The 27,466-nt window shown below is 48.1% G+C and overlaps 1 protein-coding gene across 1 annotated transcript in view; it reads right to left on the bottom strand.

Moving 5' to 3' along the window:
• Positions 1-27,466, bottom strand: part of LOC130361842 (probable cation-transporting ATPase 13A5) — a 218,814-nt gene that overhangs the window by 186,279 nt on the left and 5,069 nt on the right. Inside the window, exons 2-3 of the mRNA XM_056565409.1 lie at positions 26,434-26,635; positions 15,319-15,492 (exon numbers count right to left, since the gene is read on the bottom strand). Coding sequence (XP_056421384.1) covers positions 15,319-15,492; positions 26,434-26,478 — 219 coding nt within the window. The 5' untranslated portion in view covers positions 26,479-26,635. The remainder of the gene's footprint in view (positions 1-15,318; positions 15,493-26,433; positions 26,636-27,466) is intronic.

Below are 27,466 nucleotides of genomic sequence, written 5' to 3'. Positions count from 1 at the left end.
AGGAGCCGGAAACAGGAGTGGGAGGAACAGATTTGGGAGAGAAACGGTTGATGATAAGTGGTTTAAGAAGAGAAACGTGAAAGGCATTAGGAATACGAAGAGAAGGAGGAAGAAGAAGTTTGTAAGAGACAGGATTAATCTGGCACAAAATTTTGAAAGGACCAAGATAGCGTGGTCCCAACTTGTAGCTAGGGACACGGAAGCGGACATATTTAGCGGAGAGCCATACCTTGTCTCCAGGGGAAAAAATGGGAGGAGCTCTTCTTTTCTTATCCGCGAACTTCTTCATGCGTGATGAAGCCTGTAAGAGAGAATTTTGAGTCTCTCTCCATATGATGGAAAGGTCACGAGAAATTTCATCCACAGCGGGCAGACCAAAGGGCAAGGGGGTAGGGAGGGGGGGAAGAGGGTGACGGCCGTACACCACGAAAAATGGGGATTTGGAGGAGGATTCAGAGACTCTGCAGTTATACGAGAATTCGGCCCATGGTAGAAGATCTGCCCAGTCATCCTGGCGGGAGGAAACAAAATGTCGTAAATAATCACCCAAGACCTGGTTAACTCTTTCTACTTGTCCATTGGATTGAGGATGATATGCAGAAGAAAAATTTAATTTAATCTTGAGTTGTTTACAGAGAGCCCTCCAGAATTTAGACACGAATTGGACGCCTCTATCCGAGACGATCTGCGTAGGCAACCCGTGAAGACGAAAAATGTGTACAAAAAATTGTTTAGCCAACTGAGGCGCTGAAGGAAGACCAGGAAGAGGAATGAAATGTGCCATTTTGGAGAATCGATCAACGACCACCCAAATAACAGTGTTGCCACGGGAAGGGGGTAAGTCAGTAATAAAATCCATACCAATCAGAGACCAAGGCTGTTCGGGGACAGGCAGAGGATGAAGAAAACCAGCGGGCTTCTGGCGAGGAGTCTTATCCCGGGCACAGATAGTGCAGGCTCGTACAAAGTCCACAACATCCGTCTCCAGAGTCGGCCACCAATAGAAGCGAGAGATGAGTTGCACAGATTTCTTGATGCCCGCATGACCTGCGAGATGGGAGGAGTGACCCCATTTGAGGATTCCGAGGCGTTGGCGTGGAGAAACAAAGGTCTTTCCTGGAGGAGTTTGCCTGATGGAGGCTGGAGAAGTGGAAATCAGGCAGTCAGGAGGAATGATGTGTTGCGGAGAGAGTTCAACTTCAGAAGCATCCGAGGAACGAGAGAGAGCATCGGCCCTAATGTTCTTATCGGCAGGCCGAAAGTGAATTTCAAAATTAAATCGGGCAAAGAACAGAGACCACCTGGCCTGGCGAGGATTCAGCCGTTGGGCAGACTGGAGGTAGGAGAGGTTCTTATGATCGGTGTAAATAATAACTGGAAATCTTGATCCCTCCAGCAGATGCCTCCATTCCTCAAGTGCTAATTTAATGGCTAGAAGCTCTCGATCCCCGATGGAGTAGTTCCTCTCCGCCGGAGAGAAGGTCCTAGAAAAAAAACCACAAGTAACAGCATGCCCGGAAGAATTTTTTTGTAGAAGGACAGCTCCAGCTCCCACTGAGGAGGCATCAACCTCCAATAGGAAGGGTTTAGATGGGTCAGGTCTGGAGAGCACGGGAGCCGAAGAAAAGGCAGACTTGAGCCGTTTTAAGGCGTCTTCCGCTTGAGGAGGCCAAGACTTGGGATCGGCATTTTTTTTGGTTAAAGCCACGATAGGAGCCACAACGGTAGAAAAATGTGGAATAAATTGCCTGTAATAATTGGCGAACCCCAAAAAACGTTGGATAGCACGGAGTCCGGAGGGGCGTGGCCAATCTAAGACGGCAGAGAGTTTGTCTGGATCCATTTGTAGTCCCTGGCCAGAGACCAAGTATCCTAGGAAAGGAAGAGATTGGCATTCAAACAGACATTTCTCTATTTTGGCATAGAGTTGATTGTCACGAAGTCTCTGAAGAACCATACGGACATGCTGGCGGTGTTCTTCTAGATTGGCAGAAAAAATCAGGATATCGTCCAGATATACAACAACACAGGAGTATAAGAGATCACGAAAAATTTCATTAACAAAGTCTTGGAAGACGGCAGGGGCGTTGCACAGGCCAAAGGGCATGACCAGATACTCAAAGTGTCCATCTCTGGTGTTAAATGCCGTTTTCCATTCATCCCCCTCTCTGATGCGGATGAGATTATAAGCACCTCTTAAGTCCAGTTTGGTAAAGATGTGGGCACCTTGGAGGCGATCAAAGAGTTCAGAGATGAGGGGTAGGGGGTAGCGGTTCTTAACCGTGATTTTATTAAGACCGCGGTAGTCAATGCAAGGACGTAGGGAGCCATCTTTTTTGGACACAAAGAAAAATCCGGCTCCGGCAGGAGAGGAGGATTTACGGATAAAGCCCTTTTTTAAATTTTCCTGGACGTATTCAGACATGGCAAGAGTCTCTGGGGCGGACAGAGGATAAATTCTGCCCCGGGGTGGAGTAGTGCCCGGGAGGAGGTCGATAGGACAATCCTTCAGGAAGTGTTCGGTACTAGCACAGTACAGGCAGAGATTCTCCATGCGGCGTCGTGTCCTCTCTTGAGGTGTCAGGCGAGACCGGTCGACCTGCATAGCCTCCACGGCGGGAGGCACAGGAACAGATTGCAGGGGACCAGAGGAGAGAGGAGCCGGGGAGAAAAAACGCCTCGTGCGAACAGAGTCCATATCCTGGCGGAGCTCCAGACGCCTTTCGGAAAAACGCATGTCAATGCGAGTGGCTAGGTGAATGAGTTCATGTAGATTAGCAGGGATTTCTCGTGCGGCCAGAACATCTTTAATGTTGCAGGATAGGCCTTTTTTAAAGGTCGCGCAGAGGGCCTCATTATTCCAGGATAATTCTGAGGCAAGAGTACGGAATTGTACGGCATACTCGCCAACGGAAGAATTACCCTGGACCAGGTTCAACAGGGCAGTCTCAGCAGAAGAGGCTCGGGCAGGTTCCTCAAAGACACTTCGGATTTCCGAGAAGAAGGAGTGTACAGAGGCAGTGACGGGGTCATTGCGGTCCCAGAGCGGTGTGGCTCAAGACAGGGCTTTTCCAGACAGAAGGCTGACTACGAAAGCCACCTTAGACCTTTCAGTGGGAAACTGGTCCGACATCATCTCCAAGTGCAGGGAACATTGGGAAAGAAAGCCACGGCAAAACTTAGAGTCCCCATCAAATTTATCCGGCAAGGATAGGCGTAGACCAGAAGCGGCCACTCGCTGCGGAGGAGGTGCAGGAGCTGGCGGAGGAGATGATTGCTGAAGCTGTGGTAGTAACTGCTGTAGCATAACGGTCAGTTGAGACAGCTGTTGGCCTTGTTGCGCTATCTGTTGTGACTGCTGGGCGACCACCGTGGTGAGGTCAGCGACAACTGGCAGAGGAACTTCAGCGGGATCCATGGCCGGATCTACTGTCACGATGCCGGCTGGCAGGTAGTGGATCCTCTGTGCCAGAGAGGGATTGGCGTGGACCGTGCTAGTGGATCGGTTCTAAGTCACTACTGGTTTTCACCAGAGCCCGCCGCAAAGCGGGATGGTCTTGCTGCGGCGGTAGTGACCAGGTCGTATCCACTAGCAACGGCTCAACCTCTCTGGCTGCTGAAGATAGGCGCGGTACAAGGGAGTAGACAGAAGCAAGGTCGGACGTAGCAGAAGGTCGGGGCAGGCAGCAAGGATCGTAGTCAGGGGCAACGGCAGGAGGTCTGGAACACAGGCTAGGAACACACAAGGAAACGCTTTCACTGGCACGATGGCAACAAGATCCGGCAAGGAAGTGCAGGGGAAGTGAGGTGATAAAGGGAAGTGCACAGGTGATCAGACTAATTGGAACCACTGCGCCAATGAGCGGCGCAGTGGCCCTTTAAATCGCAAAGACCCGGCGCGCGCGCGCCCTAGGGAGCGGGGCCGCGCGCGCCGGGACAGGACCGACGGAGTGCGAGTCAGGTACGGGAGCCGGGGTGCGCATCGCGAGCGGGCGCTACCCGCATCGCGAATCGCATCCCGGCTGGAGACGGTATCGCAGCGCCCCGGGTCAGTGGACCTGACCGGAGCGCTGCAGTGAGGAGAGTGTAGCGAGCGCTCCGGGGAGGAGCGGGGACCCGGAGCGCTCGGCGTAACAATGAGGAAGAGGGGGGGGTAACTCTGCCTATGCTTATGAAGAAAGGGGAGGGGAGGGGGGACAACTCTGCCTATACCTATGGGGAAGAGGGGGGTAACTGTGCTTTACCTATGGGGAAGAGGGGGGTGGGTAACTCTGCCTATACCTATGGAGAAAGGGGAGGAAATGGAGGGGTAACTCTGCCTATACCTATGGGGAAGAGGGGGGGGTAACTCTGCCTATACCTATGGGGAGGACAGGGGGGGTTACTCTGCCTATACCTATGGGGAAGAGGGGGGCTAACTCTGCCTATACCTATGGGGAAGATGGGGGGTTACTCTGCCTATACCTATGGGGAAGAGCGGGGTTGGAAACTCTGCTTACACCTATGGGAAAGAGAGGGGGTTGGTAACTCTGCCTATACCTTTGGGGAAGAGGGGGGTTGGTAACTCTTCCTATACCTATGGGGAAGAGGGGGGGTAACTCTGCCTATACCTATCGGGAATATGGGGGGGTTACTCTGCCTATACCTATGGGGAAGAGGGGGGTTGGTAACTCTGTCTATACCTATGGGGAAGACAGGGGGGTTACTCTGCCTATACCTATGGGGAATACGGGGGGGTTACTCTGCCTATACCTATAGGGAAGACGGGGGGTTACTCTGCCTATACCTATGGAGAAGAGGGGGGTAACTGTGCCTTTAACTAGGGGGAAGAGGGGGTGGGTAACTCTGCCTATACCTATGGAGAAAGGGAAGGAAAGGGAGGGGTATCTCTGCCTATTCCGATGGGGAAGAGGGGGGGGTAACTCTGCCTATACCTATGGGGAAGACAGGAGGGTTACTCTGCCTATACCTATGGGGAAGAGGGGGGGGTAACTCTGCCTATACCTATCGGGAATATGGGGGGGTTACTCTGCCTATACCTATGGGGAAGAGGGGGGTTGGTAACTCTGCCTATACCTATGGGGAAGAGGGGGGTGGGTAACTCTGCCTATACCTATGGGGAAGAGGGGGGTTGGTAACTCTACCTACACCTATGGGGAAGAGGGGGGGGGGGGTAACTCTGCCTATACCTATGGGGAAGAGGGGGGGTGGTAACTCTACCTACACCTATGGGGAAGAGGGGGGGGTAACTCTGCCTATACCTATGGGGAAGAGGGGGGTGGGTAACTCTGCCTATACCTTTGGGGAAGAGGGGGGTTGGTAACTCTGCCTATACCTATGGGGAAGAGGGGGGTGGGTAACTCTGCCTATACCTATGGGGAAGAGGGGGGGGTTGGTAACTCTACCTACACCTATGGGGAAGAGGGGGGGGGGGTAACTCTGCCTATACCTATGGGGAAGAGGGGGGTTGGTAACTCTACCTACACCTATGGGGAAGAGGGGGGGTAACTCTGCCTATACCTATGGGGAAGAGGGGGGCTAACTCTACATATACCTATGGGGAAGATGGGGGGTTACTCTGCCTATACCTATGGGGAAGAGGGGGGGGGGTTGGTAACTCTACCTACATCTATGGGGAAGAGGGGGGGGGGTAACTCTGCCTATACCTATGGGGAAGAGGGGGGGTTGGTAACTCTACCTACACCTATGGGGAAGAGGGGGGGGGGGTAACTCTGCCTATACCTATGGGGAAGAGGGGGGTGGGTAACTCTGCCTATACCTATGGGGAAGAGGGGGGGTTGGTAACTCTACCTACACCTATGGGGAAGAGGGGGGGGTAACTCTGCCTATACCTATGGGGAAGAGGGGGGGTTGTTAACTCTGCCTATACCTATGGGGAAGAGGGGGGGGTAACTCTGCCTATACCTATGGGGAAGAGGGGGGTGGGTAACTCTGCCTATACCTATGGGGAAGAGGGGGTGGGTAACTCTGCCTATACCTATGGAGAAAGGGGAGGAAAGGGAGGGGTATCTCTGCCTATACCTATGGGCAAGAGGGGGGGGGGTAACTCTGCCTATACCTATGGGGAAGACAGGGGGGTTACTCTGCCTATACCTATGGGGAATACGGGGGGGGTTACTCTGCCTATACCTATAGGGAAGACGGGGGGTTACTCTGCCTATACCTATGGGGAAGAGGGGGGTAACTGTGCCTTTAACTAGGGGGAAGAGGGGGTGGGTAACTCTGTCTATACCTATGGAGAAAGGGGAGGATAGGGAGGGGTATCTCTGCCTATACCGATGGGGAAGAGGGGGGGGGGGTTACTCTGCCTATACCTATGGGGAAGACAGGGGGGTTACTCTGCCTATACCTATGGGGAAGAGGGGGGGTAACTCTGCCTATACCTATCGGGAATATGGGGGGGTTACTCTGCCTATACCTATGGGGAAGAGGGGGGTTGGTAACTCTGCCTATACCTATGGGGAAGAGGGGGGTGGGTAACTCTGCCTATACCTATGTGGAAGAGGGGGGGTTGGTAACTCTACCTACACCTATGGGGAAGAGGGGGGGGGTAACTCTGCCTATACCTATGGGGAAGAGGGGGGAGTGGTAACTCTACCTACACCTATGGGGAAGAGGGGGGGGGGGGTAACTCTGCCTATACCTATGGGGAAGAGGGGGGTGGGTAACTCTGCCTATACCTATGGGGAAGAGGGGTTGGGTAACTCTGCCTATACCTATGGAGAAAGGGGAGGAAAGGGAGGGTATCTCTGCCTATACCTAAGGGGAAGAGGGGGGAGGGGTAACTCTGCCTATACCTATGGGGAAGACAGGGGGGTTACTCTGCCTATACCTATGGGGAAGAGGGTGGGTAACTCTGCCTATACCTATGGGGAATACGGGGGGGGGTTACTCTGCCTGTACCTATGGGGAAGACGGGGGGTTACTCTGCCTATACCTATGGGGAAGAGGGGGGTAACTGTGCCTTTAACTAGGGGGAAGAGGGGGTGGGTAACTCTGCCTATACCTATGGAGAAAGGGGAGGAAAGGGAGGGGTATCTCTGCCTATACCGATGGGGAAGAGGGGGGGGGGGTAACTCTGCCTATACCTATGGGGAAGACAGGGGGGTTACTCTGCCTATACCTATGTGGAAGAGGGGGTGGTAACTCTGCCTATACCTATCGGGAATATGGGGGGGTTACTCTGCCTATACCTATGGGGAAGACAGGGGGTTACTCTGCCTATACCTATGGGGAAGAGGGGGGTTGGAAACTCTGCCTATACCTATGGGGAAATGGGGGGGTTGGTAACTTTGCCTATACCTATGGGGAAGAAGGAGGTGGGTAACTCTGATTATACCTATGGAGAAGAGGGGGGAACTCTGCTTATACCTATGGGGAAGACAGAGGAGGTTACTCTGCCTATACCTATGGGGAAGAGGGGGGTAACTCTGCCTATACCCATGGAGAAGAAGGGGGTAATTAACTCTGCCTAGACCTATGGGGAAGAGGGGGCGGTAACTCTGACTATACCTATGGGGAAGAGGGGGGGGGTAACTCTGCCTATGCTTATGAGGAAAGGGGAGGGGAGGGGGGACAACTCTGCCTATACCTATGGGGAAGAGGGGGGTAACTGTGCTTTACCTATGGGGAAGAGGGGGGTGGGTAACTCTGCCTATACCTATGGAGAAAGGGGAGGAAAGGGAGGGGTAACTCTGCCTATACCTATGGGGAAGAGGGGGGGTAACTCTGCCTATACCTATGGGGAGGACAGGGGGGGTTACTCTGCCTATACCTATGGGGAAGAGGGGGGCTAACTCTGCTTATACCTATGGGGAAGATGGGGGGTTACTCTGCCTATACCTATGGGGAAGAGCGGGGTTGGAAACTCTGCTTACACCTATGGGAAAGAGGGGGGCTTGGTAACTCTGCCTATACCTTTGGGGAAGAGGGGGGTTGGTAACTCTGCCTATACCTATGGGGAAGACAAGGGGGTTACTCTGCCTATACCTATGGGGAATACGGGGGGGGTTACTCTGCCTATACCTATAGGGAAGAGGAGTTGGGTAACTCTGCCTATACCTATGGAGAAAGGGGAGGAAAGGGAGGGGTATCTCTGCCTATACCTATGGGGAAGAGGGGGGAGGGGGTAACTCTGCCTATATCTATGGGGAAGACAGGGGGTTACTCTGCCTATACCTATGGGGAAGAGGGGGGGTAACTCTGCCTATACCTATGGGGAATACGGGGGGGGGGTTACTCTGCCTATACCTATGGGGAAGACGGGGGGTTACTCTGCCTATACCTATGGGGAAGAGGGCGGTAACTGTGCCTTTAACTAGGGGGAAGAGGGGGTGGGTAACTCTTCCTATACCTATGGAGAAAGGGGAGGAAAGGGAGGGGTATCTCTGCCTATACCGATGGGGAAGAGGGGGGGGGTAACTCTGCCTATACCTATGGGGAAGACAGGGGGGGTACTCTGCCTATACCTATGGGGAAGAGGGGGGGTAACTCTGCCTATACCTATCGGGAATATGGGGGGGTTACTCTGCCTATACCTATGGGGAAGACAGGGGGTTACTCTGCCTATACCTATGGGGAAGAGGGGGGTTGGAAACTCTGCCTATACCTATGGGGAAGAAGGAGGTGGGTAACTCTGATTATACCTATGGAGAAGAGGGGGGGAACTCTGCTTATACCTATGGGGAAGACAGAGGAGGTTACTCTGCCTATACCTATGGGGAAGAGGGGGGTAACTCTGCCTATACCCATGGAGAAGAAGGGGGTAATTAACTCTGCCTAGACCTATGGGGAAGAGGGGGCGGTAACTCTGACTATACCTATGGGGAAGAGGGGGGGGGGGGTAACTCTGCCTATGCTTATGAGGAAAGGGGAGGGGAGGGTGGACAACTCTGCCTATACCTATGGGGAAAAGGGGGGTAACTCTGCCTATACCTATAGAGAAGAGGGGGGTGGGTAACTCTGCCTTTACCTATGGGGAAGAGGGGGGTAACTGTGCTTTACCTATGGGGAAGAGGGGGGTGGGTAACTCTGCCTATACCTATGGAGAAAGGGGAGGAAAGGGAGGGGTAACTCTGCCTATACCTATGGGGAAGAGGGGGGGGGTAACTCTGCCTATACCTATGGGGAGGACAGGGGGGGTTACTCTGCCTATACCTATGGGGAAGAGGGGGGCTAACTCTGCCTATACCTATGGGGAAGATGGGGGGTTACTCTGCCTATACCTATGGGGAAGAGCAGGGTTGGAAACTCTGCTTACACCTATGGGAAAGAGGGGGGGTTGGTAACTCTGCCTATACCTTTGGGGAAGAGGGGGGTTGGTAACTCTGCCTATACCTATGGGGAAGAGGGGGGTGGGTAACTCTGCCTATACCTATGGGGAAGAGGGGGGGGGGGGGTTGGTAACTCTACCTACACCTATGGGGAAGAGGGGGGGGGGTAACTCTACCTATACCTATGGGGAAGAGGGGGGGGTGGTAACTCTACCTACACCTATGGGGAAGAGGGGGGGGTAACTCTGCCTATACCTATGGGGAAGAGGGGGGTGGGTAACTCTGCCTATACCTATGGGGAAGAGGGGGGGGGTAACTCTGCCTATACCTATGGGGAAGAGGGGGGTGGGTAACTCTGCCTATACCTGTGGGGAAGAGGGAGGGTTGGTAACTCTGCCTATACCTATGGGGAAGAGGGGGGTGGGTAACTCTGCCTATACCTATGGGGAAGAGGGGGGTGGGTAACTCTGCCTATACCTATGGGGAAGAGGGGGGGGGTAACTCTGCCTATACCTATGGGGAAGAGGGGGGGTTGGTAACTCTACCTACACCTATGGGGAAGAGGGGGGTAACTCTGCCTATACCTATGGGGAAGAGGGGATTGAGTAACTCTGCCTATACCTATGGGGAAGAGTGGGGGTAACTCTGCCTATACCTATGGGGAAGAGGGGGGCTAACTCTGCCTATACCTATGGGGAAGATGGCGGGTTACTCTGCCTATACCTATGGGGAAGAGCGGGGTTGGAAACTCTGCTTACACCTATGGGAAAGAGGGGGGGTTGGTAACTCTGCCTATACCTATGGGGAAGAGGGGGGTGGGTAACTCTGCCTATACCTATGGGGAAGAGGGGGGGTTGGTAGCTCTACCTACACCTATGGGGGAGAGGGGGGGTAACTCTGCCTATACCTATGGGGAAGAGGGGGGGTTGGTAACTCTACCTACACCTATGGGGAAGAGGGGGGGGGTAACTCTGCCTATATCTATGGGGAAGAGGGGGGTGGGTAACTCTGCCTATACCTATGGGGAAGAGGGGGGGGTAACTCTGCCTATACCTATGGGGAAGAGGGGGGTGGGTAACTCTGCCTATACCTATGGGGAAGAGGGAGGGTTGGTAACTCTGCCTATACCTATGGGGAAGAGGGTGGTGGGTAACTCTGCTTATACCTACAGGGAAGACGGGGGGGGGGGGGTTACTCTGCCTATACCTATGGGGAAGAGGGGGGGTTGGTAACTCTACCTACACCTATGAGGAAGAGGGGGGTAACTGTGCCTATACCTATGGGGAAGAGCGGAATGAGTAACTCTGCCTATACCTATGGGGAAGAGTGGGGGTAACTCTGCCTATACCTATGGGGAAGAGGGGGGTGGGTAACTCTGCCTATACCTATGGGGAAAAGAGAGGGTATCTCTGCCTATACCTATGAGGAAGTAGGGTGGGGTAACTCTGTCTATACCTATGGGGAAAGGGGTGGTGACTGCCTATACCTATGGGAAAAGGGAGGAGATATCTCTGCCCATACCTATGGGAAAGAGGGGGGAGGGGTAACTCTGCCTATACCTATGGGGAATGGGGGGGTAACTCTGCCTATGCCTATGAGAAATATTTTTTTTTAATTTTTATTCAGCCTATACCTACAGGGAAAGGGGGGGGGGGGATCTGCTGCCTATACCTAAGGAGAAAGGGGGGTAAACTCTGTTCCTATACCTATTGGGAAAGGGGTTAACTCTGCTGCCTATACCTAGGGGAAGCGGGGTGAAGCCTGCTGCCTATACCTATGGGGAAGGGTGGGGGGGCTAACTCGGCTGCCTATACCTTTGGGGAAGGGGGTTTAACTCTGCTGCCTATACGTACAGGGAAGGGGGGGCTACCTAACTTTATACCTGGATGCCTAACTACATATCAGGCTATCTAACTACCTACCTCCCCAGCTACCTAACTATTTACATACCTGGCCTTCATACTTAACTGCCTAACTACCTAGCTAGCCCTCTACCTACATATCTGGCTTCCTGACCTACCTACCTTGTTACCTATTTACCTGGCTACCTATCTACCTGCCCTTTTACTGTGCAGGACACCAAGGAGGGCATTATTATAGTTTGTGAGCCTATAGATGGAAAGATTGTGTAGAGGAGGGGAGGGCAATCGAAAAATACAGAGTCTGCCATTTTTGTCCTGCAGATGTTAAGAGATCTACATGGCGGTCTGATCCAAACGGAGAAGAAAATGAAACAGATCCTGTGTACAGATCCTGTGTACAGCTGTTATCTACTGCCATATGGTACTGTATATAATCACTTATATTGTATACAGATCCTTTATAGTATACTGGTTTGTGTTTTATTTAGTACAGTATGGCGGTATTATCCAGTTATTGTGTGGTGGTGTAACTGGTCACAGAAGGTGGTGGATCCTCTGGGCCTGTGTGGATGATGACGTGAGGCGTGCCAGGAAACGGAGTCTAAGGTGCCGCTGGTTTTAACCAGAGCCCACCGCAAAGCGGGAGGGTCTTGCTGCAGCAGGCGGCACCCAGGTCACTACCCCTGGCACGACTCCTCCACACAGGTAGCTGGGAGGTGTCGTGGTACAGAAGGAGACTGTCAGGACATGGCAATATGGCAGTATATCAGGGCAGGGAACACAGGTGCAGGGGAAGTAAGGTAGCAAGGAACAGGTACACGATAACAGGGACACAGACTTTCACTGTGGCAAAAGGTAACCAAAGATCTGGCTGGGAACCAAGGGAGGAGTGGATATTTAAGGACCAGGGTGCAGGTGTAGACACGACTAAATGAGCACTGGCACTTTAAGAGTGAGAGCTCCAGCAAGAACGCTTCCTAAGAGGCAGGGAGAACACGCGCCGGGGCTGCGAGGACACAGAGAGGCGGAAGATGAGGGGGGTGAGTAACAAGCTGGGATTCCCATGCAGGCGCGTCCCGCGATGCGAATCCCAGCACAGCCAGAAGCAGGGGCATGAGCAAAGAGCGCTCATGGCCAGCATGTCCGGCCGGAGTGCAGGCGTTACAGTACCCCCCCCCCCCCTTTGGTCTCCCCCTCTTCTTTGGAATTCAGAGAGTTCCACACTACGTGAGACCAGGGGGTTTCTGGAATGGGCAAACGCTGTAAGGAACTTGCAAGCTTCTGTCGTGGAGTCTTCTTCTAAGGTGACCAACTGGCATGGAAGAATGTCCCCAATTCAAGACTTTAACAGGCACAGAAGATATCACAGGAGGAAAAAGACAGTGATCTTGGAGATATTGTCCCCAACAAGTGATTTCAGCAGATTTCCAGTCAAGTTATGGGGAATGACGTTGAAGCCAAGGAAGACTAAGAAGCTCCGAAGTACAATGTGGTAGCACATAGAACTAAATTTTTTCCTTATGCAAATTTCCTACTTGCATGACGAGGAGTTCCGTGTGAAATTGCACCTTACAGTTCAGATTTTGTCCATTAACAGAAGAGATGTAGAAGGGCTTGGCAAGCACCAATGAAGTTACCAGCGAAACCGGAGTTCAAAAGAGCAGAAGCGAGGAAAGACGTCTTGGCAGAGGAAAATACTTGAATCGGGTTGTTCAAGCGTGGGGAGGTAATATTAACATCTAGGGAAGCCACTCCTACTTTTCCAAGTTGAGAGCGTTCTCCCGGACGCGGAGGACGTATAGAACAGTCTTTGAGAAAGTGCTCCGGACTGGCTCAATATAGGCACAAATTCTCATTGCGTCGACAGGATTTTTCCTGCTGAGTTGAGTTAAAACGATCCACTTCCATAGCCTCTTCGGCAAGAGGCAAAGTAGAGAGTAGGGGTGGATGTTGGAACACGGGTGCCAGACGAGGTAAACGCCGTGTTCGAGCAGGTTCTTTTTCCAAAGGAAGTTCCTCCTGCCTCTCGGCAAAACACACATTTATCCGAGTGGCTAAATGGATAAGTTTGCTTAGGTTAGCCAGAGAATCTTGTGCAGCGAGAGCATCCTTGATTCCAGAGGAAAGTCCTTTTTAAAGGTAGCACACAAGGCCTCATCATTCCAAGAAAGTTCAAAGGCAAGAGTGCAGAACCGTACCGTGTCGTCGTCAATAGAGGAGTTACCTTGGCAGAGGTTCAGTAGGGCCATCTCTGCAGAGGAGGCACGCGCGGGTTCTAAAAATGCTGGGCAACCAAATTTTTTTAACCCCTACAGGACATGGCCAATTTTGGCCTTAAAGGGGTACTCCGGTGAAAACCTTTTTTCTTTTAAATCAACTGGGGGCAGAAAGTTAAACACATTTGTAAATTACTTCTATTAAAAAATCTTAATCCTTCCAGTACTTATTAGCTGCTGAATGTTATAGAGGAAATTCCTTTCTTTTTGGAACACTGATGACATCACGAGCACAGTGTTCTCTGATGACATCTCTGTCCATTTTAGCAACCGTGCATAGCAGATGTAAGCTAAGGGCAGCATGGTGGCTCAGTGGTTAGCACTGCTGCCTTGCAGTGCTGGGGACTTGGGTTCAAATACTACTAACGACAACAATAAATAAAGCGTTATTATTATTATAATAATGTCAGCAGAGAGAACTGTGGTCGTGATGTCATCAGAGAGCATTCCAAAAAGAAAAGAATTTCCTCTGTAGTATTCAGCAGCTAATAAGTACAGGAAGGATTAAGATTTTTTAATAGAAGTAATTTACAAATATGTTTAACTTTCTGCCACCAGTTGATTTAAAAGAAAAAAAGTTTTCACCGGAGTACCCCTTTAAGGACAAGGACAATTTTCATTTTTGTGGTTTTGTTTTTTCCTCCTCAACTTTTAAAATCCATAACTTTTTTATTTTTTCACCTACAGACCCATGTTAGGGGTTGTTTTTTGCGCGACCACTTGTCCATAAGATGTACCATAAAACAAGAAAGTTTATATTTGCGGGCATAAATTTATAAGAAAACTGCAATTTTGTCATTTTTGGGCGGTTAGGTTTTTACGGAGTACACTTTACAGTAAAAATGATATATTATCTTTATTCTGTAAGTCAATTCAATTAAAACAATACCAAATTAATACGGTTTTGCTATTATTGTAGTATTAAAAAAAATGCTATTTTTTCAAACAAAATTCATATGCATAAAATTGTCCTTTTCTGACCCCCATAAATGTTTTACTTTTCCCTATATGGGGATGTATGAGGGCTAATTTTTTGTGCCATAATCTGTGTTTTTTATCTGTTGCTTTGATGGGACTTTTTTATCACTTTTTTTTTTTTTTTATGTATATGAAGTGATTCATATTTTTGTTAGATTTTTTTTTAAATGTTTACACTGTTTACCATGCGGGATCATAAACATTATATGTTAATAGTTTGGATATTTACACACATGGTGACACATGGTAACTCCTTAACGACCCGGGTTTTTTCCATTTTTGCACTTTCGTTTTTTCCTCCTTACCTATAAAAAATTATAACTCTTTCAATTATGCACCTATAAATCCATATGATGGCTTATTTTTTGTGCCACCAATTCTAATTCATAATGACATCAGTCATTTTACCTAAAAATCTATAGCAAAACGGGAAAAAAATCATTGTGTGACAAAATTGAAGAAAAAACACAATTTTTTAAATCCCCTCTCGCCCCTGATCTGCTGTTGGTCGGTCGCTTCAGACTGACCAATAGCAGCGATAGAAGGGGGGCACCCTTGCCACCTCACTCTTATCCCTTCAGGGGGATCATGGGTGTCTTGGACAACCCCGATCCCTCTTATTTTCCGGATCACCGGAGACCCATATGACCCGGAATCGCTGCAGATCGCTGGTCTGAATTGACCAGCGTTGTGCATGGTCTCAGGACCCCCCTCATCGATGTGCCGGGATGCCTGCTGAATAATTTCAGCATGCATCCCAGTCTGGTCCATGCCAGGCATGCGGCGGGGACCGGAGAGGTGCAGGGCGTACCTGTATGCCCTGAGTCCTTAAGGACTCGGAAACGGGGCATACGGGTACACCCTGCGTCCTCAAGGGGTTTCAGTTAATTTCAGAATATAGTTACTTACTGTGGTTCTGAGCAATATTACATCAGCGTCTTCCAAGTTACATGAAACACAGTGGCACCAGACATCCAGCTCAGGTTTCCAATGGAAAACGATTTTAAGAAGTCCGAAAGTAAAGATGTAGCCAATAATGCAAAGGATATTTCGACACTTTTCTTTCTTATAGCCAAACAGTTCCTAGTAAAATGTAAAGAGATTATATTAATGAGCATTTTAAGCAAGACATTCTAAACACGTATGTGGTTATTAATAATAATAATTAATATTATTGTTATTATTATTATTATTATTATTATTATTACTATATAAGTTTCTTTGAATCCAGAATCTCCTTTTTAAATTTTAATTATAGCCACCAGATACAGTGGCCCACATTTATCATTGTCTTTAGACAGTTTTTTTGTGTCTAAAAAGGGCTTTTTGTGCCTTTTTTTTGCTCCTTTTTGTTTACACATTCCTGCTGATTTTGAGTTGCAATGCACTGATTTTGGCAATAGACATGATATGGAAGGGGTTTATCATTTCCCCTTTTTGTAAAAAGGAGCCAAGAAAAGGCACAAAGCCACTGAAAAGTCTCTAAAACTACACCAGCCCAGACATGGTGTAGCTTTTTGGTGTATGTGTAGACAGAAATTTCAGAAAATGTGGACCTGCACAAACTTTATCAAAGCTCTTTTACCTTTTAATAAATTTGGTGCTCCTACACATTATCAGCACACACAAAAAAAGGTGTAAAAAAATGCTTCACTTGCACTGCAATGATAAATGTGGGCCAGAATGTGAGAAGTGGAACAGATTTACCAGAAAACTTTGAAAACTTTTTTGACTATATCTTTGGGCTAATTTTGTAGGTTATTGATTAAATTATTAGCCGCGTTGGGCTTGTAGGTAATATATAGATTTACCAGAAAACCTGGGGCAGAATTATAATAAATGTCTAAAAGAAAATGTGTCCTCAAAGCAAGCAATCACAGAACAGCTTTTATTTTTAGGAGCAGGAATTTAAAGGGGTACCCCAGTGGAAAAATATATATTTTTTTAATCAACTGGTGCCAGAAAGTTAAGCAGATTTGTAAATTACATTATTTACTATTTAAGTCTATGGGAGGGGGCGTGACAGCTGCCACGCCTCCTTCCATAAACTTGCATTGAGGGGGCGGGGTGTGATATCACAAGGGGGCAGGATCATGACGTCACTATACCCAGTTTGCATGGCCTGGGAGCAGTCCCTGTCCTCCCATTGCCTCTTTCCAATGCTGTTCCCCCCCTACAGAAGTATCTTATGCTGTGGATTCAGCTCCACTATTCAGTGAGGATGATCTAGTAGAGGACAGTCAGTAGCTACTGCCCAGCCAAGAAGTGGAGACATCTGCCGCTTCCTCCCTCCGCTAGGTGGGCAAGTAGTGATGAGGAGAGTGACGTGGGAGGTGGTGTTGCCAGCGTTCAGGGTCCTGAAGCAGACACTATTGAAAGACCTGAGATGGACATCAGTGACTTGCAGACACTTGTTGATGATGATGAAGCCGATTGCATTTGGGAGCCTGGTGCAAAAGGGGCTTCATCATCATCAGGAGAAGAGGGTTGCAGGTTGCCTGTGAGGCAGCAGCTGAGCCAGCAAGATGGTAGTGTGCTTGGCAGTTAGAATGGTGGCAGAAGTGGTAATTCTGGACCCAAACATACCCAGGGAAGACCACCTGCTTCACGGCAGCCTACCTTCCCAGAAGGTAGTGGATCAGGGGTTCCTGGAGTTGGCGGCAGTAGCAGTCAATTGGTGCGGACTGTTGGTGGGAAAATCAGCTACTCGGTGGTGTGGTGGTTTTTCATCAAGCAGCCAGAGGAGGGTAACATAGCCGCATGCAAGATGTGTCGGCAGAAGGCGAAGCGTGGCCAGGGTCCCAATGTTGGCACCACAGCCCTGCGTCAACATATGCTTCGCCACCATGAAGCGGCTTAGGAGAACTGTGGCTCCGATGTGGTGGTCCAGCCTGCTTCATCACCCAGTGGCACGCCGCTCCCTCTTTCAGCCAGCCAAGGCTCCCCCACCTCAGCTGAAGATAGCTGTGTGTCATACCCTCCTTCTGTCGCTCCAGATGCTCCTGCTCCTCCTACTTTGAGTCAGTCATTCTGCCAGCAATCCATCCGCAAAGCCATGTCCAAGAGACAAAAGTATGCGCCCACTCATCCAATGGCGAGAAGCTGAATGTGCTCCTGTCCAAGTTGCTGCAGTCCATTCCTTTTCAAGTGGTGGACTCTGCACCTTTCAGAGAACTGATGGCTTGTGCAGAGCCGAGGTGGAAAGTCCCAAGCCATCATTTCTTTGCGAGGAAGACAGTACCAGCCCTGCACAATTTTGTGGAAGAGAAGGTGGGCCAGTCCTTGAGGCTGTCGGTGTGTATCAAAGTACACGGAAGCACCGACGTCTGGAGCTGTAACTATGGTCAGGAACAACACATGTCCTTTACGGCCCACTAGGTGAATGTGGTTCCTGCACAGCCACAACACCAACTTGGACAGGTCACACCGCTTCCTCCTCCCTGCTCTCAGGCCATTGGTCCTGTGACTGTGCGACTCCGCCTTCTCATCCTCCACCGTGTCCTCAGCCTCCACTGCACCGAAAAGTCTCAATGCTCCTTCAGCGTATCATGTGTGCTGGGCACAGTGATGTCACGCTGTTTATCACATGGTTTGCCTTGGCGAACAGAGTCACACAGGGGCGGAACTGCTAAAGGAAATCGGAGCATGACTTATTCCACGAAAACTTGAAATGGGAACCATGGTGACTGACAACAGAAAGAACATCTTGTCTGCGCTGCGACAAGGAAGGCCGAGCCATGCGCCCTACATGGCATACATGTTCAATCTGATTGTCAAGAGGTTCCTGAAGTGTTCCCCCTATTTGCAAGACATCCTAACAATGGGAAGGAAACTATGCATGCACTTTTTCCCATTGCTTATTAAAAGGGTTGTATAGTATTAGAAAAATGCACCCATCCTGGTTGAGCCTGGTATTGCAGCTCGGCTCTATTGAAATGAATAGGGCTGAGCTGCAGTACTCCACATGACCTGTGGTCAAAAGTGGTATTGTTTTTGCAAAAAAAAGCTGCAGTGTTTTTCTAATCCTGGATGACCCCTTTAAATCCCCAAATTTGTGTAGAGAGATGACCAGCTTGAAAAAAAGAAACAAACTTTTTTTTGTTACTCTGTCAGGTAGTGTAATATTGCATTGGATTTTTATAATGAGAAACTGATGTACTTATGGTAGAGATATTGGGATTTACCAGTAACAGTTAACAAGATCTACCAGTAACAGTTAATGCAACTATTAACCCCATAAGGACAAACCCATTTTGACCTTAACCCCTTAAGGATTGAGCATTTTTCTGTTTTTGCACCTTCGTTTTTTCCTCCTTACTTGTCAGACAACTGTGAGGTGTAAATGCTCACTGCACTCCTTTTAAATTCTGTGAGGGGTGTAGTTTCCAAAATGGGGTCACATGTGAGGGGGGTTCCACTGTTCTGGCAGCATGGGGGCTTTGTAAACGCACATGGCCTTCAATTCCAGCCAAATTCTCTCTCCAAAAGCCCAATGGCACTCCTCCTCTTCTGAGCCCTGTAGTGCGCTAGCAGAGCACGTTATATCCACATATGGGGTATTTCCTTACTCAGAAGAATTAGGGTTACAAATTACGGGGGGGGGGGGGGCTTTTTTTTCTATTACCCCTTGTGACAATAAAAACATTGGAATAACACCAGCATTTTAGTGAAAAAATAAAAAAAATTATTTTCACGTCCAAGTTTAATGAAAATTCTTCAAACATCCGTGGGTAGTTAAGGCTCACTATACCCCTTGTTACATTCCTTAAGGGGTGTAGTTTCCAAAATGTGTCAGAACCACTGTAACGATTAGCCACCGCTGTGCAAATCACCTCAAATGTACGTGGCGCTCTCACTCCTGAGCCTTGTTGTGCGCCCGCAGAGCATTTTATGTCAGTACTCAGGAGAAATTGTGTTACAAATTTTTAATTTTTTTTTCCTTTTACCTCCTGTGAAAATTTTATTTTACAATAACATGCTGGAGAAGACCCCAACTTTACCTTTTCATAAAGGGTAAAAGGAGAACAATTTTGTTAGGCAATTTCTCCCGAGTATGGAAATACCCAATATGTGGCACTAAATTGTTGCCTTGAAATACATCAGGGCTCCGAAGTGAGAGAGGGCCATGCGTATTTGAGGCCTAAATTAGGGATTTGCATAGGGGTGGACATAGAGGTATTCTATGCCAGTGATTCTCAAACAGGGTGCTTCCGGCTGTTCCAAAACTCCCAGCATGCCTAGACAGTCAGTTGGCTGGGAGTTGTTGTTCTGCCACAGTACTGGGAGTACTGGGAGTTGTTGTTCTGCCACAACTGGAGGCTCCGTTTTGGAAACAGTGCCATGCCAGATGTTTTTCATTTTTATTGGGGAGGTAACTGTGTAGGGGTATGTGTATATGTAGTGTTTTACCCTTTGCTTTCTGTAGGTGCAGTGTAGTGTAATGTTTTTAGGGTACATTCACATAGGCAGGGGTTCAGAGCAAGATTCCTACTGGGAATGTGAGCTGCAGCGGAAAATTAGCTGCGTCTCAAACTTGCAGTGAGAAACTCGCTGTAAATCTCAGCCGGTGTGAATTTACCCTGTACATTTGCATGGGGAGCTGCAACCTCCAGCTGTTGCAAAACTACAACTCTCAGCATGCAGTGACAGCAGAAGGGCATGCTGGCACTTGTAGTTATGCAACAGCTGGAGGCACACTGGTTGCAAAATACTGAGAGTTTGTTACTTAACTCAGTGTTTCCCATCCCGTGTGCATCATGCTGTTGCAAAACTACAACTACCAGCATGCATGGTCTGTCACTGCATGCTGGGAGTTATAGTTTTGCAACAGCTGGAGGCACACAGGTTGGGAAACACTGAGTTAGGAAACAGACAATGTTTCCCAACCAGTGTGCCTCCAGATGTTGAAAAACTACTACTCCCAGCATGCCCAGAAAGCCAAAGGGCTTGCTGGGAGTTTTAGTTTTGCAACAACTGGAGGAGAACAATTCACTGCTACCTCTTATACAGCCGCCACCGCTGCCCCCTCCACTTGCCTGCCGCCTGTCCCCGCTGCCTGTGCCGTTCCCAGGTCCCCCCCGCCGCCACATTGGCCCCTGCAGTTGTCGGGGTCATCTACCCCGACTTTGCCCCGACTTCTAGGGACGGGCAGAGCGGGGGATCTGAACTTTCACCCCCCCCAGTCAGCAGATGGTCACAGATGGGCATGCTGGGAGTTGTAGTTTGGTCACAGCTGGAGGCACCCTGGTTGGGAAACACAGGCATGGAGTATGACAGAAGGGAGGGGGGAAAGGAACATGGAGGACAGATGGGGGGGGTTTGGAAAAGGAACATTGTGGAGGACAGGGGGGGGGGTGGATGGAGGAGCATGAATAAGTCCCCCTCTGACCTCCTTTTCCAATACCCCCCTGAAAAAGGAGCATGGAGGAGGACAGGGAGGTGGAAAAAAGGAGCATGTAGGAGGTCGGGGGTTGGAAAAGGGGCATGAAGTGCCGTTCATTTACGGCATGGCTATGAAGTTATCGCAGGAACTCCTGCGCTCACTTCATAGAAGTTGCGCATAGTGACATCCTCTGATCTTAGAAGCCAGTGTTTTCACACCATGGTGCCTCCAGCTGTTGTAAAACTATAACTCTCAGCATGCCTGGACAGCCAAAGGCTGTCTGGGCATGCTGGGAGTTGTAGTTTTGCAACAGCTGGAGGTGCCATGGTTGGAAAACACTGGCTTACAGTAAATATCTTAAAGGAGTACTCCGGGATGCAAAAATTGTCATTCAGACTGCCGGCAGTAAAATAATAAATATACATACCTGCTGTCGCTCCCCTGGTGCCTCCAGGGGAGCGGCCTTTGCCGCGATCGTTTTCCTGGTTGCCGGTGGTTGGGGAGGCATACTGACAATCACCATCCGCAGCGAAGTCCTGCCTCGGCCAGAGATAGGCTGAGCGGCAGTGTGACTCACTGACCACTGGCAACCAGGAAAAGGATTGCGGCGGAGGCCGCTCCCCTGGTGCGTAAATATATTTATTATTTTATTGCCAGCGTCTGAATGAAATTTTTTGCATCCTGGAGTACTCCTTTAAGTTAGAGAAAAAAATTATATGTTCTGAAAACCTCTCTTATCATAAATCATCCTGTACAGATTAACATTAGGGTAGGGTTACATGTCTGCGGATCTGCCGATGACTCTATAGAGTGCCTCCAGCTGTTTTCCCCCCTGTGTGCTGCTCACAACAGGAATCTGTCACTAACAAGCAGCCACACAGGGACCTGCGAGTCACCGTGGGCACATGCAGTGTACTCAACAGCTGGAGGCACACTATAGGGTCAGGTTATTGACGGATCAGCAAAGTAACATACACTATTGATCTGTTACATGTGACCCTACCCTAAGGGTGCGTTGACGTGTACATATTTTTGCTGCATATTTGCTTCAGCAGATTTTGCTGACGTGTGTGCATGTATGATGTGTGTATGTACTGTATGTATGATGTATGAATGATGTGTATGTACTGTATGTAAGATGTATTAAAATGTGTGTAAACAAGATGTATGTATGATGTGTGTAAACAAGATGTATGTATGATGTGTGGAGATGTATTCTGTGGGGGAGGATCTGGAGGCAACGGGTGTATGTGTGTGTGTATGATGTGTGTGTATGTATTATGTATGTGTGTATGTATGGTATGAATGATATGTGTGTGTGTACTGTATGAATGATGTGTGTATGTACTGTATGTGGCAGTATTATATTCAGGGGGTACAGTAGGAGGCAGTATTATACATAAGGGTACAGTAGTTGGCAGTATTATATTCAGGGGGTACAGTAGGAGGCAGTATTATATATAGGGGTACAGTAGTTGGCAGTATTATATTCAGGGGGTACAGTAGTTTGCAGTATTATATTCAGGGGGTACAGTAGGAGGCAGTATTATATATAGGGGTACAGTCGTGGCAGTATTCAGGGGGTGCAGTAGGAGGCAGTATTTTATTCAGGGGGAACAGTAGGAGGCAGTATTATATTCAGGGGGTACAGTAGGAGGCAGTATTATATTCAGGGGGTACAGTAGGTGGAAGTATTATATTTAGGGGGTACCGTAGGAGGCAGTATTATATTCAGGGGGTACAGAATGTGGAAGTATTATATTCAGGGGGTACAGTAGATGACAGTATTATATTCAGAGGGTACAGTGGATGGTAGTTTTCTATTCAGGGGATACAGTAGGTGGCAATATTATATTCAGGGGTACAGTTGGAGGCAGTATTATTTTCAGGGGTACAGTAGGTGGCAATATTATATTCAGGGGTACAGTAGGAGGCAGTATTATATTCTGGGGGTACAGTAGGAGGCAGTATTATATTCAGGGGATACAGTGTGTGGCAGTATTATATTCTGGGGGTACAGTAGGAGGCAGTATTATATTCAGGGGGTACAGTAGGAGGCAGTATTATATTCAAGGGGTACAGTAGAAGGCAGTATTATATTCAGGGGGAACAGTAGGATGCATTATTATATTCAGTGGGTACAGTAAGAGGCAGTATTATTTTCAGGGGATACAGTAGGAGGCAGTATTATATTCAGGGGGTACAGTAGAAGGCAGTATTATATTCAGGGAATACAGTAGGAGGCAATATTATATTCAGGGGGTACAGTAGGAGGCAGTATTATATTCAGGGGATACAGCAGGAGGCAGTATTATATTCAGGGTACACAGTGTGTAGTAGTATTGTATTCAGGGGGTACAGTGTGTGGCAGTCTTATATTCAGGGGGTACAGTAGGAGGCAGTATTATATTCAAGGGGTACAGTAGGTGGAAGTATTATATTCAGGGGCTACAGTAGATGACAGTATTATATTCAGGGGGTACAGTGGGTGGCAGTATTATATGCAGGGGGTTCAGTGGATGGTAGTTTTATATTCAGGGGATACAGTAAGTGGCAATATTATATTCAGGGGTACAGTAGGAGGCAGTATTATTTTCAGGGTACAGTAGGTGGCAATATTATATTCAGGGGTACAGTAGGAGGCAGTATTATATTCAGGGGATACAGTGTGTGGCAGTATTATATTTAGGGGGTACAGTAGGTGGCAGTATTATATTCAGGGGGTACAGTAGGTGGCAGTATTAAATGCAGGAGGTACAGTGAATGATAGTTTTATATTCAGGGGATACAGTTTTTGGCAGTATTATATTCAGGGGGTACAGTGGGTGGCAGTATTATATGCAGGAGGTACAGTGGATGGTAGTTTTATATTCAGGGGATAAAGTGGGTGGCAGTATTATATTCAGGGGGTACAGTATTTAGCAGAATAATAATGATTATTGTCTTTATTCAGAGGATAAGGATCTACTGACAAAGTGAGGAGTTAAATGGGCACTGTCACCAACTTTATTTTTTGATATGTTGTACTTATGTACTACAACATATCTCTAATATACTTTTATTGTTTTTTATTTCCATTAAAAAGGTTTAATTTACATTTAAAAACCGGCCACTGAAAAAGGACTGATTTTGGAGTGGCAATCAGTCCTTTTTCAGTTAGGCTGCACTCGCTCCCTGCCTGTCAATCAGACAGGCGGGAGCGAGCGCATTGGCTCCCCGGCCACTGGCTGGGAGGCCACTCTTCCTGCACATCGCCGCCGCCTCGTTGCCACCGCTGTCCCTGCACGCCCGCTGCCGGACTCTGCAGTAACTGCAAGTGTAATGAGGGAGCAGGTTATGCGGGGCGGGGGGGGAGGAGGGAACGGGCTAGTGCCGTAGCGGGGGGGGGGGGGGGGGACGGGCTAGAAAAAAAAATAGGATGGTGGGAGCTACCCTTTAATGATGTCTGGATGTCAGACTCTACAGAGAAGATGTCCTGACGTCTGGACCAGATGAAGAAGAAAAGACAACAGAAAAGACGTCACTCAGGTCACTGATATCATTGTGTATTCTCCTGACTGTCCCATCAGAGCTGTAATCACTTGTAAGTTCCGCAGTGATGATGGGTGACGATGTACCCTAATCTGTGGCTCTCCAGCTGTTGCAAAACTACAACTCCCATAATTCCTGAGGCTCTCCAGACATGATGGGAGTTATAGCTTTACAACAACTGGAGAGCAACTGGAACCAAGGTGATAGGTGATGGTCCCAGCAGTTGGACCCACGCACCCTCCCATAGACTTGAATTGAGGGGGCATTACTGTGATGTCACAAGCTTCTACCCCACATCACCAGTCATCCGGCACGGAGTGATGTTTGCTCCATGCACTGGATGTCTGGGGTGCCGCAGACGAGATCGCGGGGGTCCCCAGCAGCAGGACCCCCGTGATCTGACATCTTATCCCCTATCCTTTTGATAGAGGATAAGATGTCTAGGGGCAGAGTACCCCTTTAAGGGCTGGTCCTGCAGGACTCATGCTAATGGGAACTGCATTCCTGCTGTGGAAAAAGTGCATGAACTCCGTTCCCATGAGTTCCTGCAGGTCTTGAGCCCTGGCTAAGATGCACCGAATAAATCAAACAGCATGAATCTTAGTCATATATTTGGCATATCTTAAGCCTGGCCTCTGTAGTTTTAGACTATTTCCATTGAAGCCAGGATTAATAAATCTATTAAATAATGCAAATGTGCTCACAATTTCTTCTGTACAAAATTGACTCAATATACAGCCTGTATACTGTACAGCTCTCCGCTCTACTAATGATTAAAGGGAACCAATCATCAGATTTTACCCTTTATAACGCTTGGCAAAGCGTTATATAGGGTAAAATCTTTATTTTCGCCATTCCCAGGGGATGCTGCTGCCCCCAGGGATGGTGAAGATATGAAGTTATAAACTAGTCACCACCGCCGCCGTAAGTAGTCACCTGGGCGGGGAGCTCTTCTCATCTACTCCCGTTCTTCGGCCGGAGCGACGCCCCCTCCGCTTGATTGATGGGCAGCGTCATCGTTCCGCTCACTGAACATACGGAGCAGAGCGATGACGCGGCCCGTCAATCAAGCGGAGGGGGCGTCGCTGCCAGCAGAAGAACGGGAGTAGGTGAGAAGAGCTCCCCGCCCAGGTGACTACTTACGGCGGCGGTGGTGACTAGTTTATAACTTCATATCTTCACCATCCCTGGGGACAGCAGCATCCCCCGGGAATGGCAAAAATAAAGATTTTACCCTATATAACGCTTTGCCAAGCGTTATATAGGGTAAAATCTGATGATTGGTTCCCTTTAAGACTAAGACTAATATCTTCTATTATTCGAATCTCTCACTTCCATCTCCAAGACATTGCTTGTGCTGCACCATTTCTTTGGAATGCAAAACCACAAAACCCTCAGACTTTTACCCAACCTTCATAGATTTAAACATGCCCTAAATACACATCTCTTCATGCAGGCATATGACATAGATCTCTCCTATTATTATTTTACCCCTTTTTGAGACCTGTGGGTCTTGGAGACATCAAAAGTGCCACATTCAGCAGTCTCCCCTATGCTCTGTGCATTTTAAACATTCTGCTATTAGTTGGTGACTGATTTACCCTCCTTTATGTAACCTCCCCTATTTATAAAACATGGCCGGACAATTGTATCTATAAAACACTTTCTGCCTTTTGTCTTCCTCATAGTCTTCAAGCTCTCATGTAATAATTTTGTGGAATATTATTATTATTATCACTACTATGCATACACACAAAAGTGGAATACAGTAGTCTAAGTTATTCACATATTACTGTAAGCAGATAAGCACATTGGAATTCATAATACAGCAGTGCAGTACACAGTAATCTCAAATACTTGTAGTCCAGGGCTTTGCATAATGGACCGTATATTATTTTGGTTATTCCATTCAGCAAATAAGTGACTAGCCAACTATGAAAAGGCTAATCACAAAATGTACGTAACAGCAAAGAAACCCTGAAGTACTTGTATGTTCTATATAACAACCACAAGCATTGACTCTGTATGTAAGCAAACACAATTATATAAAAGTATAAGCATCACCCATTGCTTTATAGTCTTTATATGTGTAATAGAAAAAAGCTGTTTACCATTTCATTCTCTTGCCCCTCATTGAGTATGTTGTGTGTGGTCATTGTAGGCTGATGTCCCACTCCTGCAGTCGAACTGAGGGTATTTCACTTGCTCAACAGCTTGTACTTTTCAGTGCACACTCTTTTTCCATCCTCTTAAGCTCCACCTTGAGATTGAAACTCTGGTTTTTCAGGGTTGATCATTTGATACTTGTATATGCTTAAGGGAAAATGCCAAAACTTGTAATTAATGAGACATGAAGGAAAAAATGCACACACATACTTTCTTGTCATGCTTTATTATTCAGTTTGTGTGCACTTATTCCCAAAATAGTGTTTACATGTATTTCTTTTCTTTTTTTTTTTTTTTTTTTTTTTTTGGGGGGGGGGAGTGGTGGTGCATTTCTCTTATTGCAAGTCATGCGATTCTTTAATCAGGGAGTTATAAGAAATGTGACAAAAATGCAACAAATAATGCAATTACTATGATGACCAAAGTTAGATTCATTTTGGGAGGTTTTTACTCAAATTGGGACATTTAATTCATTTCTGATTGATTCAAAGACGATTTTGATTTTAGTCCTACACTCCCTGGGCCATAAGTGGAGTGCCCAGCCCATGAAATGTAGAGAGGGTCGCATTGGATCATCACTTAGTCACATTGGCAGGGACAGGTACTATGAGTCCTATCAATGACCTCACAAGGATGTGATATGGATTTTCTGCAGTTATATCCACAGGTTGCTGTCTCAAGAATGTCAAATATCATCAGCAATACAGTAGCAGCACAGCCTGGAATAAAGCAAAAGGTCACTGTCATGGTCCGGATGAGGATGAGGCAAGATGATAGGTAGGAACAGAGTAAAAAATCAAGGCTGAGGGGCAACAAGGCAATATGCAGAAAGGCTGAAACCAGAAAATCCAAATATTTAGGAAATCCAAAGTCAAGGAAGGATCTTTGAGGAGTCAAACAAAAAAAAAAAAATAATAAAAAAAAATGTACAGAGAATGAAAACCAGGGCAGTGGTTGAACCACAATGAACAGGTAATG

The sequence above is a fragment of the Hyla sarda genome, chromosome 3, assembly GCF_029499605.1.
Source record: "Hyla sarda isolate aHylSar1 chromosome 3, aHylSar1.hap1, whole genome shotgun sequence".
In the NCBI taxonomy this organism is placed as follows: Eukaryota; Metazoa; Chordata; class Amphibia; order Anura; family Hylidae; genus Hyla; species Hyla sarda.
Note: the sequence above shows the minus strand (reverse complement) of the source record. Positions and strands in the feature narration are given on the sequence as shown.